The sequence below is a fragment of the Coregonus lavaretus genome (assembly GCF_964263955.1).
Source record: "Coregonus lavaretus genome assembly, chromosome: 8".
NCBI classification, from domain to species: Eukaryota; Metazoa; Chordata; class Actinopteri; order Salmoniformes; family Salmonidae; genus Coregonus; species Coregonus lavaretus.
Genome location: NC_139995.1, coordinates 31,803,750 through 31,831,339, shown reverse-complemented (window position 1 = coordinate 31,831,339; position 27,590 = coordinate 31,803,750). Strand labels below are relative to the sequence as shown.

Below are 27,590 nucleotides of genomic sequence, written 5' to 3'. Positions count from 1 at the left end.
GGACCAAGGCGCAGCGTGATAGGCATACATCTTTTAATGAGTACTTTAACACATGAATAAAACAACAAAACGATACGTGAAGTCTAAAGGTTCACCAACACAAACCTATACAGATCAAGATCCCAGAAATAACTGTGCAAAACAGGCTGCCTAAGTATGGTTCCCAATCAGAGACAACGAGCAACAGCTGCCTCTGATCGGGAACCACCCTGGCCAACATAGATCTAAACAATCTAGAATAAACACATAGAAACTACAACATAGAAACTAACACCCTGGCTCAACATAAGAGTCCCCAGAGCCAGGGCGTGACAGTTAACCATGGTTACCTGCAAGGAAACATGTGCCGTCATCATTGCTTTGCACAAAAAGGGCATCACAGGCAAGGATATTGCTGCTAGTAAGATTGCACCTAAATCAACCATTTATCGGATCATCAAGAACTTCAAGGAGAGAGGTTCAACTGTTGTGAAGAAGGCTTCAGGGCCAAGAAAGTCCAGCAAGCGCCAGGACTGTCTCACCACCAGTGCAGAGCTTGCTCAGGAATGGCAGCAGGCAGGTGTGAGTGCATCTGCACGCACAGTGAGTTGAAGACTTTTGGAGGATGGCCTGGTGTCAAGAAGGGCAGCAAAGAAGACACTTCTCTCCAGGAAAAACCTCAGGGACAGACTGATATTCTGCAAAAGGAACAGTGATTGGACTGCTGAGGACTGGGGTAAAGTCATTTTCTCTGATGAATCCCCTTTCCGATTGTTTGGGGCATCCGGAAAACACCTTGTCCGGAGAAGACAAGGTGAGCGCTACCATCAGTCCTGTGTCATGCCAACAGTAAAGCATCCTGAGACCATTCATGTGTGGGGCTGCTTCTCAGCCAAGGGAGTGGGCTCACTCACAATTTTGCCTAAGAACACAGCCATGAATAAAGAATGGTACCAACACATCCTCAGAGAGCAACTTCTCCCAACCATCCAAGAACAGTTTGGTGATGACCAATGCCTTTTCCAGCATGATGGAGCACCTTGCCATAAGGCAAAAGTGAAAACTAAGTGGCTCGGGGAACAAAACATTGACATTTTGGGTCCATGGCCAGGAAACTCCCCAGACCTTAATCCCATTGAGAACTTGTAGTCGATCCTCAAGAGGCGAGTGGACAAACAAAAACCAACTAATTCTGACAAACTCCAAGCATTGATTATGCAAGAATGGGCTGCCATCAGTCAGGATGTTGCCCAGAAGTTATTTGACAGCATGCCAGGGCGGATTGCAGAGGTCTTGAAAAAGAAGGGTCAACACTGCAAATATTGACTCTTTGCATAAACTTAATGTAATTGTCAATAAAAGCCTTTGACACTTATGGAATGCTTGTAATTATACTCCAGTATACCATAGTAACATCTGAAACAAATATCTCATAACACTGAAGCAGCGAACTTTGTGAAGACCAATACTTAAGTCATTCTCAAAACTTTTGACCACGACTGTATACCACATCAGTCATCGGCTTCATCAATAATTGCACTGACAACGTCGTCCCCACACTGACTGTACGTACATATCCCAACCAGAAGCCATGATTAGAGGGAACATCTGCACTGAGCTAAAGGCTAGAGCTGCCGCTTTCAAGGAGCGGGACACTAATCCGGACGTTTATAAGAAATCCCGCTATGCCCTCCGACGAACCATCAAACAGGCAAAGCGTCAATACAGGACTAATATTGAATCCTACTACACCGGCTCTGACGCTCGTTGGATGTGGTAGGACTTGCAAACTATTATGGATTACAAAGGGAAACCCAGCCGCGAGCTGCCCAGTGATGCGAGCCTACCTGACGAGCTAAATGCCTTCTATGCTCGCTTTGAGGCAAGCAACACTGAAGCATGCATGAGAGAACGAGCTGTTCTGGACGACTATTTGATCACGCTCTCCATAGCTGATGTGAGTAAGACCTTTAAACGGCCAGACGGATTATCAGGACGCATACTCAGAGCATGCACTGACCAACTGCCAAGTGTCTTCACTGACATTTTAAACCTCTCCCTGACGGAGTCTGTAATACCTACTTGTGTCAAGCAGACCAACCTAGTCCCTGTACCCAAGAACGCCAAGGTAACCTGCCTAAATGACTACCACCCCATAGCACTCACGTCGGTAGCCATGAAGTGCTTTGAAAGGCTGGTCATGGCTCACATCAACACAATCATCCCAGAAACCCTAGACCCACTACAATTTGCATACCGGCCCAACAGATCCACAGAGGACGCAATCTCTATTGCACTCCACACTGCCCTTTCCCACCTGGACAAAAGGAACACCTACATGAGAACGCTGTTTGTTGACTACAGCTCAGCGTTCAACACCATAGTGCCCTCAAAGCTTATCACTAAGGTAAGGACTCTGGGAAGGAACACCTCCCTCTGCAACTGGATCCTGGACTTCCTGATGGGCCGCCCCCAGGTGGTAAGGGTAGGTAACAACACATCTGCCACACTGATCCTCAGCACGGGGGCCCCTCAGGGGTGCGTGCTCAGTCCCATCCTGTACTCCCTGTTCACTCATGACTGCATTGCCAGGCACGACTCCAATACCATCATTAAGTTTGCCGATGACACAACGGTGGTAGGCCTGATCACCGACAACGATGAGACAGTCTATAGGGAGGAGGTCAGAGACCTGGCAGTGTGGTGCCAGGACAACAACCTCTCCCTCAACGTCAGCAAGACAAAAGAGCTGATCGTGGACTACAGGAAAAGGAGGGCCAAGAACGCCCCCATTCACATAGACGGGGCTGTAGTGGAGCGGGTCGAGAGCTTCAAATTCCTTGGTGTCCACATCACTAACAAACTATCATGGTCCAAACACACCAAGACAGTCGTGAAGAGGTCATGACAATGCCTATTCCCCCTCAGGAGACTGAAAAAAATTGGCATGGGTCCTCAGATCATCAAAAAGTTTTACAGCTGCACCATCGAGAGCCTCCTGACTGGTTGCATCACCGCTTGGTATGGCAACTGCTCGGCATCCGACTACAAGGCGCTACATAGGGTAGTGCGTACCTCCCAGTACATCAATGGGGCCAAGCTTCCTGCCATCCAGGACCTCTATACTAGGCGGTGTCAGAGGAAAGCCCTAAAAATGGTCAAAGACTTCATCCACCCTAGTCATAGACTGTTGTCTCTGCTACCACACGGCAAGCACCAAGTCCAAAAGGCTCCTTAACAGCTTCTACCCTCAAGCCATAAAACTGGTGAACAGTTAATCAAATGGCTACCCGGACCATTTGCATTGACCCACCATTTTTTAACGCTGCTGCTACTCGCTGTTTATTATCTATGCATAGTCACTTTACCCCTATGTACATATTACCTCAATTACCTCAACTAACCTGCACCCCCGCACATTGAATCGGTACCGGTACCCCATGTATATAGCCTCGTTATTATTATTTTTATTTTTATTTTTCTTTCTTGCTTAAGTTTTTTTCTTTCTTTAAAAATATTTTCTTACTTACTTTTTTAAAAATTCAGCATTGTTGGTTAAGGGCTTGTAAGTAAGCATTTCACGGTAAGATCTACACCTGTTGTATTCGGCACAAGTGTCAAATAAAATTGGATTTTATTTGATTTTGATATACACAATTTACAAAATACAATATAATACAAATATACAAAATTACAAACACCCTCAAGAAAATCAGTCACTGTCACGCCCTGGCTCTGGGGACACTGTTATGTTGAGCCAGGGTGTGTAATTCTATGTTTGTATTTCTATGTTGGCCTGAGTGACTCCCAATCAGAGGCAACGAGTGTCAGCTGGTTGTCTCTGATTGGGAGCCATATTTAACTGTCTGTCTTTCACTTTGTGTTTGTGGTTTCTTGTTCTGATTTGGTTTGTGTTATACCGTAGACGTCACGTTATCGTTGTTGTTTTGATCGTGTGATCATTCTAAATAAATAATATGTTCACCTTCAACGCTGCGCCTTGGTCCTCCTCAGACGATCGTGACAGAAGAAACCACCAAGATGTGACCAAGCAGCGTGTCCAGGAGCCATCGCCAGGGAGATCTCTAACAGATCTCCTTCGCCTCCTCGACTGGGTCAAGCCGGATGAGGAAGAGAGGGGCTTGACATTGTGGCAGAAGGGCGAACGGCTGGCGAGGGACATGGAGACCTTGGCCACGGGTAGGAGTGAAGCCCAGACATTTTTTAGGGGGGGGCTAACGCTGTGGACGACGGGCCAGCAGGAGACCGCGGCAGAGCGGCCCAGCGGATTGGTAGAGGAGGCCACCAGGTTACGGGGGCCACTGGTCGAAGAGGGGGTGGAAGATGTAGAGGCACGGCGAGAGGTACTGGCGTGTGTTGCCAGTCCGGTCCGGCCTGTTCCTGATCCCCACGTAGGGCCAGTGGTGTGTGTTCCCAGTACGGTCCGGCCTGTTCCTGCCACTCGCACCAAGTCTACGTTGCGCATCGCCAGCCCTGTCCGGCCCGTTCCTGCTCTCCGCACCAAGTCTGTGGTGCGCGTCGCCAGCCCAGTCCGGCCCATTCCTGCTCTCCGCACCAAGTCTGTGGTGCGCGTCGCCAGCCCAGTCCGGCCCATTCCTGCTCCCCGCACCAAGTCTGTGGTGCGTTTCGTCAGCCCGGCTCGGCCCGTTCCTGCTCCCCGCACCAAGTCTACGGTGGGTGTCGCCAGCTCGGCCCGGCCTGCTCCCCACACCAAGCCAGTGGTGTGCGTCGTCAGTCCAGCACGGCCCGTGCCTGTTCCCCACACCAAGCCAGTGGTGTGCGTCGTCGGTCCGGCACGGCCCGTGCCTGTTCCACTGGTGCCTGGTCCGGCACCGGTCAGATGCGTTACGCCGGAGCTAGAGCAATCCGCTCCATCAGTGTGCAGTCCAGCTCCGGCCAGCGGGGCCAGACCGGACCAGGGGTACTTTGGGGGGTTGGAGAGGGAGTGGGGATCAGGCCCGGAGCCGGATCCGCCGCCAAGGCGGAGTGCCCACCCGGTCCCTCCCCTGTGGTATTTAGTTGGCGCGGTCGGAGTCCGCGCCTTTAGGGGGGGTACTGTCACGCCCTGGCTCTGGGGACACTGTTATGTTGAGCCAGGGTGTGTAATTCTATGTTTGTATTTCTATGTTGGCCTGAGTGACTCCCAATCAGAGGCAACGAGTGTCAGCTGGTTGTCTCTGATTGGGAGCCATATTTAACTGTCTGTCTTTCACTTTGTGTTTGTGGTTTCTTGTTCTGATTTGGTTTGTGTTATACCGTAGACGTCACGTTATCGTTGTTGTTTTGATCGTGTGATCATTCTAAATAAATAATATGTTCACCTTCAACGCTGCGCCTTGGTCCTCCTCAGACGATCGTGACAGTCACATTCCCCAATCAGCTGCCAATCAGCATGTTGAACTGCCCGATGTATGGAACTCTGTAGATTGATCCATACATGGGGTGCAAAGAAACTAAAAGCAGATTTACCTAACTCTGAAGAGACCGAAGAGATTTCAAGAGTTAGCCATCCCTGAGACCGGGTATGGTTAGTCGTACGTCTGATGGTTATTATTGATGTTAGGTATGGTGGGAGTTTTTGTAAGATATCTTTATAGATAAAAAGAGAGCAATAAATCGACCTACAAGACTTCAAAGAGGGCCAGCCTACTTTCTGGTAAAGAATGCAGTGATGTGTACTGAACCTGTCGCCTGTAATAAAACGAGGTGTGCTATGGTAAACTGCATCTAGCGGCTTTAATGAAGTGAAGAACCATATCAACAGTCTTTCTTTGCCCTCAATGACATGCCATATCATCCTCTCTCTCCACGTCTTTCCTAAGTCATTCACTTCAAATACTCCCCTGTTTCTTCCCAATGTGTCACTCTTCCATGTGAAGCCATACCATCATCCTCATAGGATACACCTCTCATCTGCCTCTCATCCCTCCCTTCCTCCATCATCCCTTTTTCTCTCTCCCTCCCTTCTCCATCCCTTGTTTCTCAGAGTCTCTACCAGGGGTGTCTGGTCTTCGTCTGGTCCAGGCTGGTTTCTTCTCCCTCTCTCTGGCCTGGAATGCCCCCACATCACAGATCCAGGGCTACAGACTCACCTACGGACCCAGAGGTCAGACACGCACGCACACACATGCACGCACGCACGCACACACAAACGCATACACACACACACACACACACACACACACTTTCACACTCACACACACAAACTCATAAACATCCACAATATGACTACTGCTTACTCTAATCATACTCACATTATTTACGCATGAAGGACAAATACCACACAACATTCTGTGGGCCACGCCAAGCCGTCTTGTTAACTGTCATTCTAAAACGCTTAACTCCTCACACATCTCTTTTTGGCAGGTGAGCGTGTAACAGAGAGCGAAAGGGAGGGAGGGAGAGGAGGGATGAGGATAATAGATCATAGATAACCTGCAGGTGGCAAATTGAGAGAGGGAAATCTGTGTGTAGATTTATGGACATCAGGGTAGTATGCAGTACTATGGTGGAGATGAGATGTTGTCTCACCTTATACCGCCCTCCAGCTCTCCCTGTCTATCAGAAGAGTTTTATTACCCAATCATTACCACAAATATCACATACACTTTACAGAGAGCTTTACAGAGACTTTAAAAACTGTGCAGAAGAGACTAAGGGAGACTTCAGGTAAGTGAACTAATGATTGAATGTAGAGGCTGAATCTGAAGAGGAGATAATGTGGCTGCGTTTTGAGATACGATACGAGAAAAGGGATGTGTTATGTTAAATAGATCTATGGGGTGTGTTGAGGTGCGTGGCATGACATGTGAGAAAAAGGCCCCATACACACACACACACACACACACACACACACACACACACACACACACACACACCATAACTCAGTGCGGCAGCTCCATCCCTGAGTCAGGGCGTGGCAGGAGTACCAGTCTCACATGGAGAACCTTTAGGAGGAGAGACTGGCACTCTTGTGTCTCTTTGTTTTAAATTAGGTCAATGTGTATTCTGTAAGGAGATGTGGGATGTTTCTACCTCTCTCTGTGAATCCCACTGCAAGCAACTGCAAACCCTAATTCATGCAACCAGTACACCCACACTACCACACACCCTCTGTTTACCTTGTCTGTGATAGGATGAAGATCTGTGCCTATGGCTCCAGGCAACACATTCCTCTATGGCTGGCCCGTTGCCTTGGTGGCATGTTACCTTGGTGACAGCCTGACAGGCTGGGTGGGGCAAGTGTTGCTTCAGTCTGCAGGTCATGGTACTGACAGACAGACAGACAGACAGACAGACAGACAGACAGACAGACAGACAGACAGACACAGACAGACTGTTCTTGCTCTTTCTTACATCATACACATACACTACAAGCATAAGCAAGTGCATTTAAAGATGTGAATAGTGAGCTGTCTATTTACTTGTATGTTGCCTCCTCTAACCCTTGTGTGATTGGCTGGCTGTGATTGATTGACAGGTCAGCCTGCAGCCCAGCTATTGGAGCAGTCTCTGGCTGCAGACTCCACCTCTGTCACCCTGGAGAGGCTACTGCCAGACACAGAATACGTCCTCACCCTATACCCCCTGTTCCCCCGAAACTCTGCCTCCCCCGCCACCCTAACCTCACGCACATGTAAGTACGCCTTACCCCTTCTCTCCCATTACCCGCAGTCAGTACTGCATGATGCATCATTATATCATCTTCAGTTTTAAGTGCACATTATTTGTGTGAATCATTGTTTTTCAATGGAAAAGGTGCACAGAAGTTCTACAGTTGGCATACAACAAAAGAGATGTGTGCTGCAAAGTTCCTGTGCCTGAACTTTCCATGCTCCTGAGCCTGCCCTTACAGCAAGCACAGTGCCTTGTGCAAGTAATGTGAAGTCTACATTAAAGTAACTATCCAGTGTTTCCAGATGTCTATGAAATATGAGCTATAATTAATTACAATATGAGTGAGATGATAGTTTTCCTTCCATAAAATGTTGATTAAGTACCGTAAAACTTCAGTTAAACGCAGTCTCAAATAGCCGCGCAACGGCACATATTTCAGCAAATACAATTTCAAATAAACACTGGGTCTAAATGAATTATTTACGAGGTTACCATGAATTACCATTAATTGTTTACGAGGTTTAATGTTTGATTTGTTAAACATTTGTACATTTTAGTCATTTAGCAGACGCTCTTATCCAAAGTGACTTACAGTTAGTGCATTAAGATAGCTAGGTGTGACAACCACATATCACAGGCATAGAAAGTACATTTTTCCTCAATAATGTAGCTATCAGTAGATTCAGAGTGTCAAGTGCAAGTGCTGGTAATTTTTTATTTATTATATATATATATTTTTTTTTGGGGGGGGGGTTATTTAATATGCTGTTTGAAGAGGTAGAGTTTCAGATGTTTTCAGAAGATGGGCAGGGACTCTGCTCTCCTAACTTCAGGGGGAAGACCATTGGGGTCCCAGGACAAAGAAGAGGTTGACTGGGCTGAGCGGGAGCTGCCCTCGTGTAGGGGTGGGAGGGCCAAGAGACCTGAGGTGGCAGAACGGAGTGCTCGGTTGGGGTGTAGGGTTTGAGCATAGGTATAGAGGGGCAGTTCCTCTTGCTGCTCCGTAGGCAAGTACCATGGTCTTGTAGTGGATGCGAGCATCGACTGGAAGCCAGTGGAGTGTGCGGACGAGGGGGGTGACATAAGAGAACTTGGGAAGGTACGTTACATTAAATAATTCAGTAATGACTCAAACAAATGATGGCAATCATCCGTTTTTATTAACTTCTAGCCATTGACTGTTAACAGCTGAGAATTGCTAAATAACTGGCAAGCACAAAAACAATCAATTTCGGGAGTACAGACCCCTAGAAATTGTCTGATCGCCATTTAGTGGCAAAAGTAAGAACTGCAGAAAATGCACAGCCAAAGAGTATAATAATTATTCTGTCAAGGATTATTTTATTTATATTTTTATAGAGGCATTCTAAAACAAATTAAACTTGACACAGTGTGTAAATGATAACACATAAGTGCAGGAAATTAAGACATTTATTAAAATACTGGAAGTGAATGCTGGAATTAAACAATTAATTATGCAACTGAGGAAAAGCTGTGTGCAATAAGGAAATAGACGCCTGGCTCAAATAGCAGCCTGTCTCTAATAAGAGCCTGTTGTGTTCTGTGATTTTACGGTATGTTAAAAAGCAGCTTTTCTATGTTGGAATGGTGTGGGCATATACCGGTCATAAAAAATATTAATTTGAGTAGACTGCTGATTGGCCAGCTCACATCATCGTTTTTTAAACGGTCTGTTTGAGGTGGGGTTTTTGAAGTGTTTTTATTTCCTCCAATTTATGCTTTGGCCACAAATATGAGTATAGGACGAGTCAACAATATTATTTGGGTACGAGATAACAGAATAATAACTTTTAAAAGTGAGATTGTCACTGGACAGTTACTTTAAGATGAAATCATGTGGAGCTGTTTTTGTATAGATGAGGGAGATTTCATGCCATGTCAACCATACTAGGGTTGAATGTCCGGAAACCGGTTACCGAGATTTACCGGGATATACCGCCCAAAACCACTCCTTTTTCCCGGGATAAATAACTGCGAGAAATTATAATAAATTATTTATATGAACAGCATGGCGAGAAATGGAACTGTTATATATATAAACCCTTTTTCAGGACCCTGTCTTTCAAAGAGAATTCGTAAAAACTTCATAGATCTTCATTTGAAAGGGTTTAAACACTGTTTCCCATGCTTGGTCAATGAACCATAAACAATTAATGAACATGCACCTGTGGAACAGTCGTTAAGACACTAACAGCTTACAGACGGTAGGCAATTAAGGTCACAGTTATGAAAACTTAGGACACTAAAGAGGCCTTTCTACTGACTCTGAAAAACACCAAAAGAAAGATGCTCAGGGTCCCTGCTCATCTGTGTGAACGTGCCTTAGGCATGCTGCAAGAGGCATGAGGACTGCAGATGTGGCCAGGGCAATAAATTGCAATGTCTGTACTGTGAGACGCCTAAGACAGCGCTACATGGAGACAGGACGGACAGCTGATCGTCCTCGCACTGGCAGACCATGTGTAACAACACCTGCACAGGATCGGTACATCCGAACATCACACCTGCGGGACAGGTACAGGATGGCAACAACAACTGCCCGAGTTACAGCAGGAATGCACAATCCCTCCATCAGTGCTCAGACTGTCCGCAATAGGCTGAGAGAGGCTGGACTGAGGGCTTGTAGGCCTGTTGAAAGGCAGGTCCTCACCAGACCCAGCGGCAACAACGTCGCATATGGGCACAAACCCACCGTCGCTGGACCAGACAGGACTGGCAAAAAGTGCTCTTCCTCCTCCCTCATGTGGTTTAGTCTCACCAGGGGTGATGGTCAGAGTCGTGTTTATCGTCGAAGGAATGAGCGTTTCACCGAGGCCTGTACTCTGGAGCAGGATCGATTTGGAGGTGGAGGGTCCGTCATGGTCTGGGGCGGTGTGTCACAGCATCATCGGACTGAGCTTGTTGTCATTGCAGGCAATCTCAATGGTGTGCGTTACAGGGAAGACATCCTCCTCCCTCATGTGGTACCCTTCCTGCAGGCTCATCCTGACATGACCCTCCAGCATGACAATGCCACCAGCCATACTGCTCATTCTGTGCGTGATTTCCTGCTAGACAGGAATGTCAGTGTTCTGCCATGGCCAGCGAAGAGCCCGGATCTCAATCCCATTGAGCACGTCTGGGACCTGTTGGAACTTGCAGGTGCCTTGGTGGAAGAGTGGGGTAACATCTCACAGCAAGAACTGGCAAATCTGGTGCAGTCCATGAGGAGGAGATAGATGCACTGCAGTACTTAATGCAGCTGGTGGCCACACCAGATACTGACTGTTACTTTTGATTTTGACCCATTATTCAATTTCTGTTAGTCACATGTCTGTGGAACTTGTTCAGTTTATGTCTCAGTTGTTGAATCTTGTTATGTTCATACAAATATTTACATATGTTAAGTTTGCTGAAAATAAACGCAGTTGACAGTGAGAGGACATTTATTTTTTTGCTGAGTTTATATAAATGATATGTGATGTCTAAATCTGGCTTCTCTACGGCCTCTGCATGATGAATCATCAACGCTCAGGGTGGGGACAGACAGCCCATCTCCGAATTGAGCGCAGTTCACAATGCATGTAGACCTATCATCTTATCATGGTAACTTTTATTCTTGTGACAGGTAGGCCTGCATTTGCTGCAGCATAGCCTATGCTACAGTAATATAAAGACAGAATGCATGTCTAATTTACCGATCTCTATCTGGCTTTCGGGGTCTCCTTATTCTTTAATTGTAAAGATGTTTTTTAAATTACAGCTACAGAGCTTTAAAATAGCCTATCACTTGAATATCATTGCTTTAAATCAGTGCACGTGCGAGCACTCTCTCACAGTCTCCCTCTCTCCATCAAATCCATTCAAATTGCATCCAAAATAGATCATCCTGTTCTAGATTGAAAGACAGTGCATTCGGGAAAGTATTCAGACCCTTTGACTTTTTCCACATTTTGTTAGGTTACAGCTTATTCTAAAATTGTTTAAATAATTTTTTCCTTCATCAATCTACACAGAATAGCCCAGATCCTCTCAAGCTCTGTCAGGAATGGGCCGGACCGGGCTGGCGACGCGCACCATTGGCTTGGTGCGGGGAGCAGGAACGGGCCGGGCCGGGCTGACGACGCGCACCATAGACTTGGTGCGGGGGGCAGGAACGGGCCGGACCGGGCTGGCGACGCGCACCACAGGCTTGGTGCGGGGAGCAGGAACAGGCCGGACCGGACTGACGATGCGCCCCACAGGCTTGGTGCGGGGAGCAGGAACAGGCCGGGCCGGGCTGGCGACGCGCACCATTGGCTTGGTGCGAGGGGCAGGAACAGGCCGGACCGGGCTGGTGACGCGCACCATTGGCTTGGTGCGAGGGGCAGGAACAGGCCGGACCGGGCTGACGACGCGCACCATTGGCTTGGTGCGAGGGGCAGGAACCGGCCGGGCCGGGCTGGCGACCCGCATCACAGGCTTGTTGCGAGGGACAGGAACAGGCCGGACCGCACTGGGAACACACACCACTGGCCTTATATGGGGATCAGGAACGGGCCGGACCGGACTGGCAACGCACTTCAGTACCTCTCGCCGTGCCTCTACACTTTCCCTCCCTCTAATCACCAATGGCTCCCGTAACCTGGTGGCCTTCTCTCCTCGTCCACCAACTCGCCCTTTATCTGCCTCCAGCAGCCCCGTCGCCCATGCATGTGCCCCCCCCTAAAAATGTATTGGGGGTGCCTCTCCCCGTGGATATGGCCTCCATGGCTCTCGCCAGACTCTCCATCCTCTGCTCCCAAGTCCAACCTCTCTCCTCTTCACGCTGCTTGACCCAGTCGAGGTGGTATCTTCTGTCACGATCGTCATTTGAAGAAACGGGCCAATGCGCAGCGTGGAATGCGAACATCTTTATTTATATTTCACCACACGAACAAAAACAACAAAACGATACGTGAAGTCCTTGGGTACATACACAAACCAACACGGAACAAGATACCACACCACACAAATGCCAAACGACTACCTAAGTATGGTTCCCAATCAGAGACAACAAGCAACAGCTGATTCACGTTGCCTCTGATTGAGAACCACCCCGGCCAACATAGAAACACATCAACTAGATCCTGAACATAGAAACACAAAACATAGACTCTACACACCCTGGCTCAACATAACAGAGTCCCCAGAGCCAGGGCGTGACACCTGCGTTGTCTTGGCTGTGTGCTTAGGGTCGTTGTCCTGTTGGAAGGTGAACCTTCACCCCCAGTCTGAGGTCCTGAGAGCTCTGGAGCAGGTTTTCATCAAGGATCTCTCTGTACTTTGCTCCGTTCATCTTTCCCTCGATCCTGACTAGTCTCCCAGTCCCTGCCGCTGAAAAACATCCCCACAGCATGATGCTGCCACCACCATGCTTTACTGTGCCAGGTGTCCTCCAGACGTGACGCTTGGCATTCAGGTCAAAGAGTTCAATCTTGGTTTCATCAGACCAGATAATCTTGTTTCTCATGGTCTGAGAGTCTTTAGGTGCCTTTTGGCAAACTCCAAGCGGGCTGTCATGTACCTTTTACTGAGGAGTGGCCACACTACCGTAAAGGCCTGATTGGTGGAGTGCTGCAGAGATGGTTGTCCTTCTGGAAGGTTCTCCCATCTCCACAGAAGAACTATAGAGCTCTGTCAGAGTGACCATCGGGTTCTTGGTCCCTCCCTGATCAAGGCCCTTCTCCCCCGATTGCTCAGTTTGGCCGGGTGGCCAGCTCTAGGAAGAGTCTTGGTGGTTCCAAACTTCTTCCATTTAAGAATGATGGAGGCCACTCTGTTCTTGGGGACCTTCAACGCTGCAGACATGTTTTGGTAACCTTCCACAGATCTGTGCCTCGACACAATCCTGTCTCTGCGCTCTACGGACAATTCCTTCGACCTCATGGCTTGGTTTTTGCTTTGACATGCACTGTCAACTGTGGGACCTTATATAGACAGGTGTGTGCCTTTCCAAATTATGTCCAATCAATTGAATTTACCACAGGTGGACTCCAATCAAGTTGTAGAAACATCTCAAGGATGATCAATGGAAACAGGATGCACCTGAGCTCAATTTCGAGTCTCATAGCAAAGGGTCTGAATACTTATGTAAATAAGGTATTTCTGTTTTTATAAAAATATAAATTTGCAAACATTCCTAAAAACAATACCATTATGGGGTATTGTGTGTAGATTGCTGAGTAATAAAAACATTTTAGAATAAGACTGTAATTTAACAAAATGTGGAAAAAGTCAAGGGGTCTGAATACTTTCCGAAGGCACTGTATGTATTGGATAACAGCACAATCATTTGGTATTTTTTGGGCTTGGGCTCATTAAATGTCTTTAATGTAGGGTTCATAAAATGTACGTCCCATCAGGCTCAGGTAGCATCAGGCTTGAATTTTTGATCAAAGCTCTAACCAAATCCAGACAGGCCTATTTATATGCTTTATAATGCTTTTGAATGACACTTCTGGTGAAATATCGGGTTACCCAGGAGAAAAGTGATTTATTCTTGGGATGGAACATTTGTAAAATACTGGGAAAATATTAAACCCTAAACTATACTGATTGGCCTCATGCATTTGTGACTTTATGTGAACTATAGATGGAAGAGTAACAGTGATCAGAAAGGTTCTCATCGCCAGATAGGGAGCTTCACACTGGGCACAGATGTCAATTCAATTTCTATTCCACGTTGGTTCCACGTCATTTCATTGAAATTACGTTGAATAACGTTGATTCAACAAGTGTGTGCCCAGTGGGTTTGCACATGTTTCTCTCAGACAACTTTCAAATGGTCAGAAGATCATACAGCCGCCTGGTGGTGACTATGTTGCCTGCATTAATTATTAAAAGTCTGAAGCTCTTCTCTGTTGTTCATCTTTGCCCTATTTCAGTATGCATAGTGTGTTTAACACTGTGTGTCTGTATGTGTGTGTGTGTGTGTGTGTGTGTGTGTGTGTGTGTGTTTCCGTGTTTCAAGTTTTTATTGTCACGTGCACAAGTACAGTGAAATGCCTTTCTTGCTCTTTCCCAACAATGTGGGAATAATCAATATCAGTAGTATGAAACAATTATAATAGAGTCAAGTAGAACAAAAACACAAGAGAAATAGAAATGAGAAGAACATGAGAAAGTAAGTTAGCTGTATACAGAGTCAGTGCCAAAACCATATTTACATTGTGCAGGGATACTGGAGTGGTAGGGGAAGATATGTATAGGGGTAAGGTGACTAGGCATCAGGATATCTGATAAACAAAGTAGCAGCTGCGAATATGATGATTGTATGTGAGTGTGTGTGCGTGTGTGTGTAGAGTCGGTATGAATGTGTGTGCGTGTTATGTGTGTGTGTGTGTGTGTGTGTAGAGTGTGCGTAGAGTCAGTGCAAAAGTAAAAATATAAAGTGTATATGCAGATAGTCCCTGTAGCCATTTTGTTAGCTATTTAGAAGTATTATGACTTGGGAATAGAAGCTGTTCAGGAGCTTGTTGGTGTCAGACTCCGGTACTGCTTGTTGTGCGGAAGAAGAGAGAACAGTCTATGGCTTCGGTGGCTGGAGTCTTTAACAATTTTACGGGCCATCCTTTCACACCGCCTGATATAGAGGTCCTGGATGGCAGGGAGCTCAACCCCAGTGATGTACTGGGCTGTCCACACCACCCTCTGTAGCGCCATGCTACCGAGGGCAGTGCATTTGCCATACCAAGCAGTGATGCAGCCAGTCAAAATGCTCTCAATGGTGCAGCTGTATAACTTTTTGAGGATTTGAGGGCCCATACCAAGTCTTTTACATTTACATTTTAAGTCATTTAGCAGACAAATTGGTGCATTCAACTTAGGATAGCCAGTGGGACATCCACCACTGGCGGAGGGGGGGTGTAGAAGGATTACTGTTAGACTATTCCAGGTATTCCTTAAAGAGGTAGGGTTTCAAGTGTCTCCGGAAGGTGGTCAGTGACTCTGCTGTCCTGGCGTCGTGGGGGAGCTTGTTCCAGCATTGGGGTGCCAGAGCAGCGAATAGCTTTGACTGGGCTGAGCGGGAACTGTGCTTCCGTAGAGGTAGGGGGGCTAGCAGGCCAGAGGTGGATGAATGTAGTGCCCTCCTTTGGGTGTAGGGTCTGATCAGAGCCTGAGGGTACCTGAGGGGGAAGAAGCGCTGTCGCGCCTTCTTCACGTCTGTTTTCGTGTGTGGATCATTTTAAGTCCTTTGTGGTTTGGACACAGAGGAACTTGAAGCTCTCGACCCACTCCACTGCAGCCCTGTCGATGTGGATGGGGGCGTCCTCGCCCCCTCGTTTCCTGTAGTCCACGATCAGCTCCTTGGTCTTACTGACGTTGACGAAGAGGTTGTTGTCACTGACCTCCTCCCTGTAGGCTGTCTCATGGTCGCCGGTGATCAGGCCTACCACCGTCGTGTTGTCGGCAAACTTGATGATGTTGTTGGAGTCGTGCGTGGCCACGCAGTCGTGGGTGAACAAGGAGTACAGGAGGGGACTAAGCACAGAACACAAGGACAGTTGTTGTGCACACATTGTGTCACTGACTGCTCACTATATAAAGGATTAACAGCCTTGCTGATTCTTCGTGTTGTGTGTGTGCGTTTGTGTGTGCGTTGCAGTGCGTCTGGAGGCGGCCCAGCAGCTGTCAGTAGAGACAGTGTCAGAGCGTAGCGTCCGAGTGCTGTGGAGGGGAGTGGGTGGAGCCAGGGCCTACAGACTGGTCTGGGGACCATTCACAGGTAAGGAGCAGAGAGATGCACCAATCAATATTGACTTATGTATTTACACAAAAGGGTTGTTCTTCAGAAATGCATAGAGACGCTGAATGGAATTTATGAGAGAATCAGCAACGCTGTTCATATTTTATATAGTGACAACTGTCCTTGTCCCTTTCACTCTTCCATTTCTTCCTCTGTCTACTCTCTGCTCTCCTCTCTCCTGCCCCTCTCTCCTCTCCCTCACCCCTCTCTCCTCTCTCCTCTCCCCCTTCTCCTGTGTCTCTCCCAGGTCGTGATATGGAGTCTGTGGAGGTGGCTGGTGACAGTGAGACTCACACCCTGTTGAACCTGCAGCCAGACACAGAGTACATTGTCACTGTCATCGCCCTCTACGAAGCCAACACAGAGGGACCTACCGCTACCGCCAGGTTCAAGATAGGTACAGAGCTACACACACATGCATGTACGCACTGCAGACATACATTTCCCTCTCGTTCTGTCCCTCTGTCTATTTTCTTCTGTCTCTGTCCCAGTAACTTCTACTTGTGTTTAATTTTAGCCAGTGAAGGAATGCCTTTATAAAATACTTTCTGCTGCATCCAACAGACCTTAGTGTAAAGGACTGTAGGGGGTAGAGAGGTAGAAAGGGAAGAAGGAGATATAGAGGAATAGAGCCTGAGAGAGAGCGCCATAGATATAGAACACTGTATATATGGTGTATCTCTATGGAGAGAACTACAACCGTTTAGCTTTATGAATTTTTTATTCCTCGTGTTATTATTTTTATATTATTTATATTTTTTCTCTCTGCATTGTTGGGAAGGGCCCTTAAGTAAGCATTTCACTGTTAGTCTACACCTGTTGTATACAAAGCATGTGACAATTAAAATTTGATTTGATTTGAAACACTTTCCTATCCTCGTGGGGACCTAAAATGTATTTCCATTCAAAATCCTATTTTCCCTAACTCTAAACATAACCCTTACCCTAACCTTAACCCTAACCTTAACCCCTAACCCTAATCCTAAACCTAACCTTAACCCCAATTCTAACCCTAATTGTAACCCTAACCCTAAACCTAACCCCTAACCCCTAAGCTTAAAATAGCCTTTGTTCTCTTGGGGACGTGGGAAATGTCCCCACGAGGGAGAATTTTCCTTGTTGTACGATCCTTGTGGGGACATTTGGGGATTTCAGGTCCCCCACGAGGATAGAAGAACAAGCACGCAGCACGCACGCACGCACACACACACACACACACACACACACACACAATCACCTCCTGTGTATGACTCATTTTAGAGGGATGTCTTTACTTAAAGGTGCACTATGCAGAAATTGCTCTGCCGTTTCCTCGTTGCTAAAATAGTTAGCCTAATGTCACGCCCTGACTCAGAGGACGCTTATATGTTGAGTCAGGGTGTGTATATTCCTTGTTGTGATGTTCTATGTTGTATTTTCTATGTTTAGATCTAGTATGTCTAGATCTATGTTGGCCGGTGTGGTTCCCAATCAGAGGCAGCTGTCGCTCGTTGTCTCTTATTAGGGACCATACTTAGGCAGCCTATTGGCACTAGTGGGTTGTGGGATCTTGTTCCGTGTTAGTTATGTTGTTTGTGTACCTTGGACTTCACGTTTCGTTTCTTGTTTTGTCGTTGTGTTTATAAGTCAAATAAACATGTTTGCATATCACGCTGCGCCTTGGTCTGACCCGTTCATCAACGATCGTGACAGAAGATCCCACCAAACGAGGACCAAGCAGCGTGTCCAGGAGCAGACAGCCTGGACATGGGAGGAGATCCTGGAAGGAAAGGGTTCCTGGACATGGGAGGAGATTCAGGCCGGGATGGATCGCCGTCCTTGGGAGGAGACAGTGGAGGCGCGGTATAGAGAGGAGCAGCGGCAATGCAGAAGGCGCCGGCCGAGGAAGAAGCCAGAGAGACAGCCCCAATAAAAAATTGGGGGGGGGGGGGGCTAAAAGGGTGGTTGGCGGAGCCTAGTGTTAGAGCAGAGCCAACTCCCCGTACTCACGCGAGGAGGCGTGTGACTGGGCAGGCTCCGTGTTATGCGGAGCTACGTACTGTGTCGCCAGTGTGCCGGCACAGCCCTGTACGTCCTGTGCTAGCACCACGCACGTGCCGTGCGAAGATGGGCATCCAGCCAGGACGGGGTGTGCCGGCTCAACGCTCCTGGTCTCCAGTACGCCTCCTCGGTCCCGCATATCCTGCGCCGGTTCTACGTACTGTATCGCCAGTGCGCATGCACAGCCCTGTGCGTCCTGTGCTAATGCCTCACACATACTGTGCAGAAGTAGGCATCCAGCCAGGACGGGTTGTGCCAGCTCTCCGCTTCAGACCTCCAGTCCGCCTCCACAGTCCGGTACGGCCCGTGCCTGCTCCCCGCACCAAACCAGTGGTGCGTGTTCCCAGCCCGGCCCGGCCTGTTCCTGCTCCCCGCACCAAACCAGTGGTGCGTGTTCCCAGCCCGGCCCGGCTTGTTCCGGCCCCTCGCACCAAGCCAGTGGTGCGCGTCGCCAGCCCGGTCCGGCCTGTTCCTGCCCCTCGCACCAAGCCAGTGGTGCGCGTCGCCAGCCCGGCCTGTTCCTGTCCCTCGCACCAAGCCAGTGGTGCGCGTCGCCAGCCCGGCCCGGCCTGTTGCTGCCCCTCGCACCAAGCCAGTGGTGCGCGTCGCCGGCCCGGCCTGTTCCGGCCCCTCGCACCAAGCCAGTGGTGCGCGTCGCCAGCCCGGTCCGGCCTGTTCCTGTGCCTTGCACCAAGCCAGTGGTGTGCGTCGCCAGCCCGGTCCGGCCTGTTCCTGTCCCTCGCACCAAGCCAGTGGTGCGCGTCGCCAGCCCGGCCTGTTCCTGTCCCTCGCACCAAGCCAGTGGTGCACGTCGCCGGCCCGGCCTGTTCCTGCTCCTCGCACCAAGCCAGTGGTGCGTGTGTCCAGTCCAGCTCCGGTCAGCGGCTCCAGTCCGGAGCCTGAGCAGTCCGCTCCACCGGTGCCCGATCCAGCTCCGGTCAGCGGCTCCAGTCCAGACCCAGACGTCAGCCCCTCTCCAGGTTCGGGGTCTCCCACACCAGGGTCCAGACAGGGCTTGGAGTATAGTGGGAGGAAGGAGAGGGGAAGCAACGTGCCGAGATCTAGACCAGACCAGGGGCGCAACAGGGAGGCGAAGAGTGAGAGGTCGTCACGCCCTGAGCCGGATCCGCCTCCGAGGCGGAATGCCCACCCGGCCCCTACCCTGTTATGTGTATGTTGTGCGGTCAGAGTCCGCACCTTTGGGGGGGGGTACTGTCACGCCCTGACTCAGAGGACGCTTATATGTTGAGTCAGGGTGTGTATATTCCTTGTTGTGATGTTCCTGGACATGGGAGGAGATTCAGGCCGGGATGGATCGCCGTCCTTGGGAGGAGACAGTGGAGGCGCGGTATAGAGAGGAGCAGCGGCAACGCAGAAGGCGCCGGCCGAGGAAGAAGCCAGAGAGACAGCCCCAATAAAAATTTTGAGGGGGGCTAAAAGGGTGGTTGGCGGAGCCTAGTGTTAGAGCAGAGCCAACTCCCCGTACTCACGCGAGGAGGCGTGTGACTGGGCAGGCTCCGTGTTATGCGGAGCTACGTACTGTGTCGCCAGTGTGCCGGCACAGCCCTGTACGTCCTGTGCTAGCACCACGCACGTGCCGTGCGAAGATGGGCATCCAGCCAGGACGGGGTGTGCCGGCTCAACGCTCCTGGTCTCCAGTACGCCTCCTCGGTCCCGCATATCCTGCGCCGGTTCTACGTACTGTATCGCCAGTGCGCATGCACAGCCCTGTGCGTCCTATGCTAATGCCTCACACATACTATGCAGAAGTAGGCATCCAGCCAGGACGGGTTGTGCCAGCTCTCCGCTTCAGACCTCCAGTCCGCCTCCACAGTCCGGTACGGCCCGTGCCTGCTCCCCGCACCAAACCAGTGGTGCGTGTTCCCAGCCCGGCCCGGCCTGTTCCTGCTCCCCGCACCAAACCAGTGGTGCGTGTTCCCAGCCCGGCCCGGCTTGTTCCGGCCCCTCGCACCAAGCCAGTGGTGCGCGTCGCCAGCCCGGTCCGGCCTGTTCCTGTCCCTCGCACCAAGCCAGTGGTGCGCATCGCCAGCCCGGCCTGTTCCTGTCCCTCGCACCAAGCCAGTGGTGCGCGTCGCCAGCCCGGCCCGGCCTGTTGCTGCCCCTCGCACCAAGCCAGTGGTGCGCGTCGCCGGCCTGGCCTGTTCCGGCCCCTCGCACCAAGCCAGTGGTGCGCGTCGCCAGCCCGGTCCGGCCTGTTCCTGTGCCTTGCACCAAGCCAGTGGTGCACGTCGCCAGCCCGGTCCGGCCTGTTCCTGTCCCTCGCACCAAGCCAGTGGTGCGCGTCGCCAGCCCGGCCTGTTCCTGTCCCTCGCACCAAGCCAGTGGTGCACGTCGCCGGCCCGGCCTGTTCCTGCTCCTCGCACCAAGCCAGTGGTGCGTGTGTCCAGTCCAGCTCCGGTCAGCGGCTCCAGTCCGGAGCCTGAGCAGTCCGCTCCACCGGTGCCCGATCCAGCTCTGGTCAGCGGCTCCAGTCCAGACCCAGACGTCAGCCCCTCTCCAGGTTCGGGGTCTCCCACACCAGGGTCCAGACAGGGCTTGGAGTATAGTGGGAGGAAGGAGAGGGGAAGCAACGTGCCGAGGTCTAGACCAGACCAGGGGCGCAACAGGGAGGCGAAGAGTGAGAGGTCGTCACGCCCTGAGCCGGATCCGCCTCCGAGGCGGAATGCCCACCCGGCCCCTACCCTGTTATGTGTATGTTGTGCGGTCAGAGTCCGCACCTTTGGGGGGGGGGGTACTGTCACGCCCTGACTCAGAGGACGCTTATATGTTGAGTCAGGGTGTGTATATTCCTTGTTGTGATGTTCTATGTTGTATTCCTATGTTTAGATCTAGTATGTCTAGATCTATGTTGGCCGGTGTGGTTCCCAATCAGAGGCAGCTGTCGCTCGTTGTCTCTGATTGGGGACCATACTTAGGCAGCCTATTGGCACTAGTGGGTTGTGGGATCTTGTTCCGTGTTAGGTATGTTGTTAGTGTACCTTGGACTTCACGTTTCGTTTCTTGTTTTGTCGTTGTGTTTATAAGTCAAATAAACATGTTTGCATATCACGCTGCGCCTTGGTCTGACCCGTTCATCAACGATCGTGACACCTAATTTCAGTTTATGTGACAAAACAAGAAAGGATAGTGTAGAGAATCATTGTAAAATCTAAACCGCTGTGAAATATATTTTCCATAACAAAAAATCTTGTATTTTCAGCTGTTTGATGCTGGTGTACAAAACCGAAAGTAAAAGACGGGAAGCATAGAAATAGCGCACATAGAACAGATACCGCGGCTTATACTTGCTTTCGATGGGAATGAGAGATCTATAACTCACATTTCTATGTGAATTTGGTCAGGTCGCCCAAATAATATTGCAGGGGATTTGTGTTTCAGTTGAAGCTGAATCACCATCACGTTCATTGGTCTGGATTTAAATCAGGGAGGGGGATGCTGTAGCTATTTAGGACAGAATGCCCCCTAATGCTCCTCTCTGAGATCATAGATCTCAAATGGGAAGGCAAACACACTATGTTTGGTAGCTAGCTACACTCTAAAAAATGCTGGGTTGTTTGGTTGACCCAGCTGCTGGGTTGCATGCATTGGGTCACTTAGTTGGGTTGTTTTCTTAAAAAAGAGCAAGGTTGGGTTGTTGGTGCTGGGTTATTGAGATATGATGCAGCGATCAGATCAGAAGACTGGAGGCGTAGTTTAGTAGTGGCGTGGCTCTCAAATTAAAAAAGACCCAGCTGTTGGGTCAATCCAGCATTAAAGTAAAAAATACACAATTGATGGTTAAATTAACCCATGTTTGGGTAATCCCAACAACCCAACATGTTAGGTTATTCAAGCAACCCAACTGGCTTGGTCAAAATAACCCAGCGTGTTTTCTGTACAATATTTACCCAGCGCTGGGTTACCAAAGAACCCAAATTGGGTTGTTTTTAACCCAGCATTTTTTTTTAGAGCGTAAGAGTTGTTAAAAACAAGTATACTGGCAGTCCAATGAAAATGCATCAGGAATTGAAATCCTGCTATAATAGCTGAATATCTCCTGAAGGGTTTTTAAGAGGTTCTGACATAGCATGATGTATCAGTGGTTGTGTTGTGTCTGCGTGTTCCCCCCATGCAGAGCGTCTCGAGCAGCAGGTGCTGAAGGCAGCCACCACCGGGCCCTCCTCCATCCGCCTCACCTGGAACCTAATCCAGTCTGCCAGGGGATACCGCCTGGAGTGGAGTCAGGGGGATGGTCAGACACACACACACACTCATCCTCACATACATGCGTACGCACACACACATACAAAAGATGAATGTACTTTTAAACCCCTCAGCATTGAAGTACATACAGTATACCAATCCACTCACACAAACATTGATGTACCTTCACTGACTGACTGTCAACATCTAACTGACTTACTGTACTCCTCAGGTGGCAGAGTGCAAAGTCAGTCGTTCTCCAGGAGCACCACTAGTTTTGATCTGACAGGGCTGCAGCCCAGCACTGAGTATGTCATCACTCTGTTCACCCTGTATGATGGACGAGAGGAGGCCACCCCCGTCTCCACCTCTCCTACAGGTCAGAGATAGGGGCAGGCACCCCCCTTTTATGTTTTAGCTAGTGTCTTTTTTGTTGTTGTAAAGACAATCAATTATTTGTATCTTTTACTTTATTCACTACTATTTTACTGGACCCCCCCCCGTACAGTGGAACAGCAGGTGGGGAGGGTGTCCAACCTGCGAGTGGTAGAGTCCCTGGGCAGCACTGTGCGACTGGGATGGACAGGGGTTGCCGGGGCAACACAGTACCGTATCCTCATGGTCAATACCGAAGGTAAGGGCATGTCTCAAATGACACCCTATTCCCTCCCTATATAGTGCACTATTTTAGATCAGAGGTCACATAGGTGTTAACACTCTGTACTTATAGCGCAAACAGAGGAAACCCGCAGTATCCCTGGAAGCCAGACGACCCTTGACCTTAGGGATCTGACGGAGGGCGTGTCTTATGGGGTCAGCGTGACAGCTGTGGTGGGAGACAGCGAGGGGGACCCGGTCACTGTTTACATCAAAGCAGGTGACACACACATTGTATGCTACTGCTTGCTCCAGCCTGTCTGAGAGAGGATGTGGATAGATTGAATGGGTGCAGATCTTGGCTCAGGGCTGCAGTGTGTTTGCCAGTTTGGTAAACAGTGGTCTGCTGTGTGATGAATGGCTGCCAGCTGAATATCCATGTGAATGGGTGGTGAATAGAGATACTGAGGAGAGGTGAGCTGAGGCAAGCCCAGGCAGAGATGACAGAAGAGGGCCTGTGGGCTAGTGTGGAGGTACAGGACAGTACACCTGGGCCGTGTTTAGTAGGCATGAAACGGCAAAATGTTTTAAAATGGGAAATAAATGTTTGATATTGATAATTAGAAATGTTTGGTTGTCTACTGAACTGCAATGTTCTTATTGATGTATGATTTCAGAACAAGCATTGGGGAAAGTGACCAACCTACGTGTGACAAATATCAATGGTCGGCGACTCCGAATCGCCTGGACAGGGGTTTTGGGGGCAACAGGGTACAGGGTCACTTGGAGACAAGGCAACAGTAAGTGTCAACTGAATTATGATTGGAATGATATTGTGATAAAATAGTCCTCAGAAATACAATTATTTTACATGTTATGATAAACATAATTATAGCAGCAGTCCCTATTTTTGTATGTATGTGTTACTGTCTCTCTCATCCTCTCATTTAGATGCAGAGCAGTCCCAGTGTGTGAGTCTATAACAGTGTGTATCTCTCCTAGATGCAGAGCAGTCCCAGTGTGTGTGTCTATAACAGTGTGTATCTCTCCTAGATGCAGAGCAGTCCCAGTGTGTGTGTCTATAACAGTGTGTATCTCTCCTAGATGCAGAGCAGTCCCAGTGTGTGTGTCTATAACAGTGTGTATCTCTCCTAGATGCAGAGCAGTCCCAGTGTGTGTGTCTATAACAGTGTGTATCTCTCCTAGATGCAGAGCAGTCCCAGTGTGTGTGTCTATAACAGTGTGTATCTCTCCTAGATGCAGAGCAGTCCCAGTGTGTGTGTCTATAACAGTGTGTATCTCTCCTAGATGCAGAGCAGTCCCAGTGTGTGTGTCTATAACAGTGTGTATCTCTCCTAGATGCAGAGCAGTCCCAGTGTGTGTGTCTATAACAGTGTGTATCTCTCCTAGATGCAGAGCAGTCCCAGTGTGTGTGTCTATAACAGTGTGTATCTCTCCTAGATGCAGAGCAGTCCCAGTGTGTGTGTCTATAACAGTGTGTATCTCTCCTAGATGCAGAGCAGTCCCAGTGTGTGTGTCTATAACAGTGTGTATCTCTCCTAGATGCAGAGCAGTCCCAGTGTGTGTGTCTATAACAGTGTGTATCTCTCCTAGATGCTGAGCAGTCCCAGTGTGTGTGTCTATAACAGTGTGTATCTCTCCTAGATGCAGAGCAGTCCCAGTGTGTGTGTCTATAACAGTGTGTATCTCTCCTAGATGCAGAGCAGTCCCAGTGTGTGTGTCTATAACAGTGTGTATCTCTCCTAGATGCAGAGCAGTCCCAGTGTGTGTGTCTATAACAGTGTGTATCTCTCCTAGATGCAGAGCAGTCCCGTGTTCTGGGACCAGAGGCCTCGTCCTACACGGTGGAGGGGCTGCAGCCAGACGAGGCTGTGGTCCTGGGCGTGGGGGCTGTGATTGGTCAACGCATCGGGGAAGTGGTCACCCTCTCGGCCAGGACCAATGGGAACAACGGCTCAAGCTCAAGCACGGTTAGCGGCCTGCGCATCGTTGATGTCACCTCTCAGACGATACGCATCACATGGTCACCCGTCTCCAGGGCAACTGGCTACAAGATTACCTGGCGCAGTAGAGAAGGTAGGCGTGGTTCCAATAAATTATATGGATGTCATCTGACGTATAAACTACATTCCTATGGATCCGTACCTTAGGTCTCAAAGCACATTAAGGCTCAAAGAACACATTTTATAGGGATTGTCTAGTGGTTGCTGTAGTCTAGTAGTACAGTAGTAGCAATCCCCAGTAGCATTCTCCTCTCTACCTGAACCTATCTCACTACAGGAGTGGAGTCCTCCCGCACAGTAGCCGCTGATGTCACTTCCGTCACCATCAACAGCCTTCAGGAAGACTCCTCCTACCGGGTGTCAGTCTCCTCACTGATTGGCTCTCGAGAAGGACGCCCCGCCTCCCTGAACACCAGAACAGGTATGCAATCAATCAATTTCCAAATTGACCCCTAACCTCTACCCTTTTTCTTCTTGATAGCCCCTAGAACATTTAAATGAGTTGGTTAGCTGGCAACAATATGGTAACAGCTTCACCTTGCCCTCACTCCTTGCACTCACGTTAATTTAAGGAATGATTGAATGAAATGAGTGCTATCCTATCATATAAACAGTGCTTGTAAATTGGTGACTGAAATCTTCCATCTCTCTGTCCACAGCGCCAGACCAGGGTGTGGTGGGAACAGTGACCTCACTCCAAGTCCGGGAGTCCCCTGGTGAGGTCGTCAGGGTAACATGGGTGGGCGTGCAGGGAGCAACAGCCTATCGTGTATCTTGGAAGCGAATTGATGGTGAGAGTTTTCCTGCTCTAAAAAGTTTTGAAATCTGAATGATATTCCCCTGATAGTTCATGATTCAACAGTGTAGTATCCATAGCTAATTTTTAATATATGAACCTTTATTTACACCATTCACACTTAAAGGTCCAATGCAGACGTTTTTATCTCAATATCAAATAATTTCTGGCTAACAATTAAGTACCTTACTGTGATTGTTTTCAATTAAAATTGTTAAAAATAAACCAAAATTGCTTCTTAGCAATGGGAAAATTCTCAAGCAAGAATTTTGCTAGGACTGCCTTGGAGTGGTCTGTGAGGGAGGGGAAAACTGAAAATTAGCTGTTATTGGCAGAGAGGTTTGGAACTCTCTTTCTTATTGGTCTGTTACAGGGATGGGTAACTTTGATGGGGGTGGGGGCCACAGGCCTACGAAATTGGTCCGCGGGCCGTCAGTTGCCCATCCCTGGTCTATTAACTAATTTACCGCATGGTGATGTCACCATGGAAGGCCAAAACTCCATCCCACCAAAACAGGTTGAAATTTCAGGCGGTCTTTTCAAATAGCTCTTACACTAAAAGGGCATTACCATAGTTTTCACAATTTCACAGTATTATTCCAACCTCATAGTGTGGAAAATATATCAAACACAGGAAAATCACGTTTTTGACTGCACTGGGGCTTTAACATATATTAATGAAACATGGCAGCCATTTTGTGCCAGACCACTCACCACTGCCCCTTCTGTATTGGTGTAGGTGGAGAGGAGAGGAGCCAGCTGGTGGGTGGTGACCTGACAGCGGTGGACCTGGAGCAGCTGGACCCGGGAGCTCAGTACGAGGTGCAGGTCATGGCCCTGGTCCAGAACAGACAGGGAACCCCGGTCTCTGTCAGAGTCACCACACGTGAGTGACAACTACATCCTTAAAGAATAGAGACTGTGCGGTAACATGTTCCTCTGTTTGATTAGAATGGATATGAAAACATTGGAAGGTGTAACTTTTCTGTAGTACTATGTCAATTCAGAAAGTAAACTAATTGGAATTTCAGTGTACTTGAAATGGATTTGACCCCAACCCTGCTATCTAGTATTATGTCCCATAGTACTGTATCTTTCCTGTAGTATTATACTGTATGTAGTGTTTTGATGGGTTACTGCTTTGTACTGTATTTCATCTTCCAGTATTCTCATTGTGTGTGTGTGTGTGTGTGTGTAGCAGGGGAACCTGCTGCTGTAGACCGTGTGGAAGGGGTCAGAGTGCTGGCGGCTACCCCAGGGGTGCTGCGACTGGTCTGGAGAGGGATGGCCGGGGTGACAGGGTACCGCATCTACTGGAGATCAGCCCTGGGTAAACACACACAGATACGTACACAGATACACACACAGATACATACATAGATAAACACACAGATACATACACAGATACACACACATATACATACATAGATACACACACAGATACATACATAGATACACACAGAGATACATACACAGATACACACACAGATAAATACACAGATACACACAGATAAATACACAGATACACACACACAGAGATAAATAC

The 27,590-nt window shown here is 48.9% G+C and overlaps 1 protein-coding gene across 1 annotated transcript in view; it reads left to right on the top strand.

Annotated features, from left to right (window-relative positions):
* The window catches only part of LOC311134011 (uncharacterized protein), a gene marked incomplete at its 5' end in the record, with an annotated part of 137,760 nt that overhangs the window by 47,466 nt on the left and 62,704 nt on the right, over positions 1–27,590 (top strand). The window contains 14 exons of the mRNA XM_084167625.1: positions 5,987–6,106; positions 7,481–7,636; positions 16,244–16,363; positions 16,632–16,781; positions 22,560–22,676; positions 22,860–23,006; positions 23,136–23,261; positions 23,358–23,504; positions 23,902–24,024; positions 25,043–25,321; positions 25,526–25,669; positions 25,908–26,039; positions 26,784–26,930; positions 27,243–27,374. Of these exons, the coding sequence (XP_084023751.1) occupies positions 5,987–6,106; positions 7,481–7,636; positions 16,244–16,363; positions 16,632–16,781; positions 22,560–22,676; positions 22,860–23,006; positions 23,136–23,261; positions 23,358–23,504; positions 23,902–24,024; positions 25,043–25,321; positions 25,526–25,669; positions 25,908–26,039; positions 26,784–26,930; positions 27,243–27,374 (2,040 nt within the window). The remainder of the gene's footprint in view (positions 1–5,986; positions 6,107–7,480; positions 7,637–16,243; positions 16,364–16,631; positions 16,782–22,559; positions 22,677–22,859; positions 23,007–23,135; positions 23,262–23,357; positions 23,505–23,901; positions 24,025–25,042; positions 25,322–25,525; positions 25,670–25,907; positions 26,040–26,783; positions 26,931–27,242; positions 27,375–27,590) is intronic.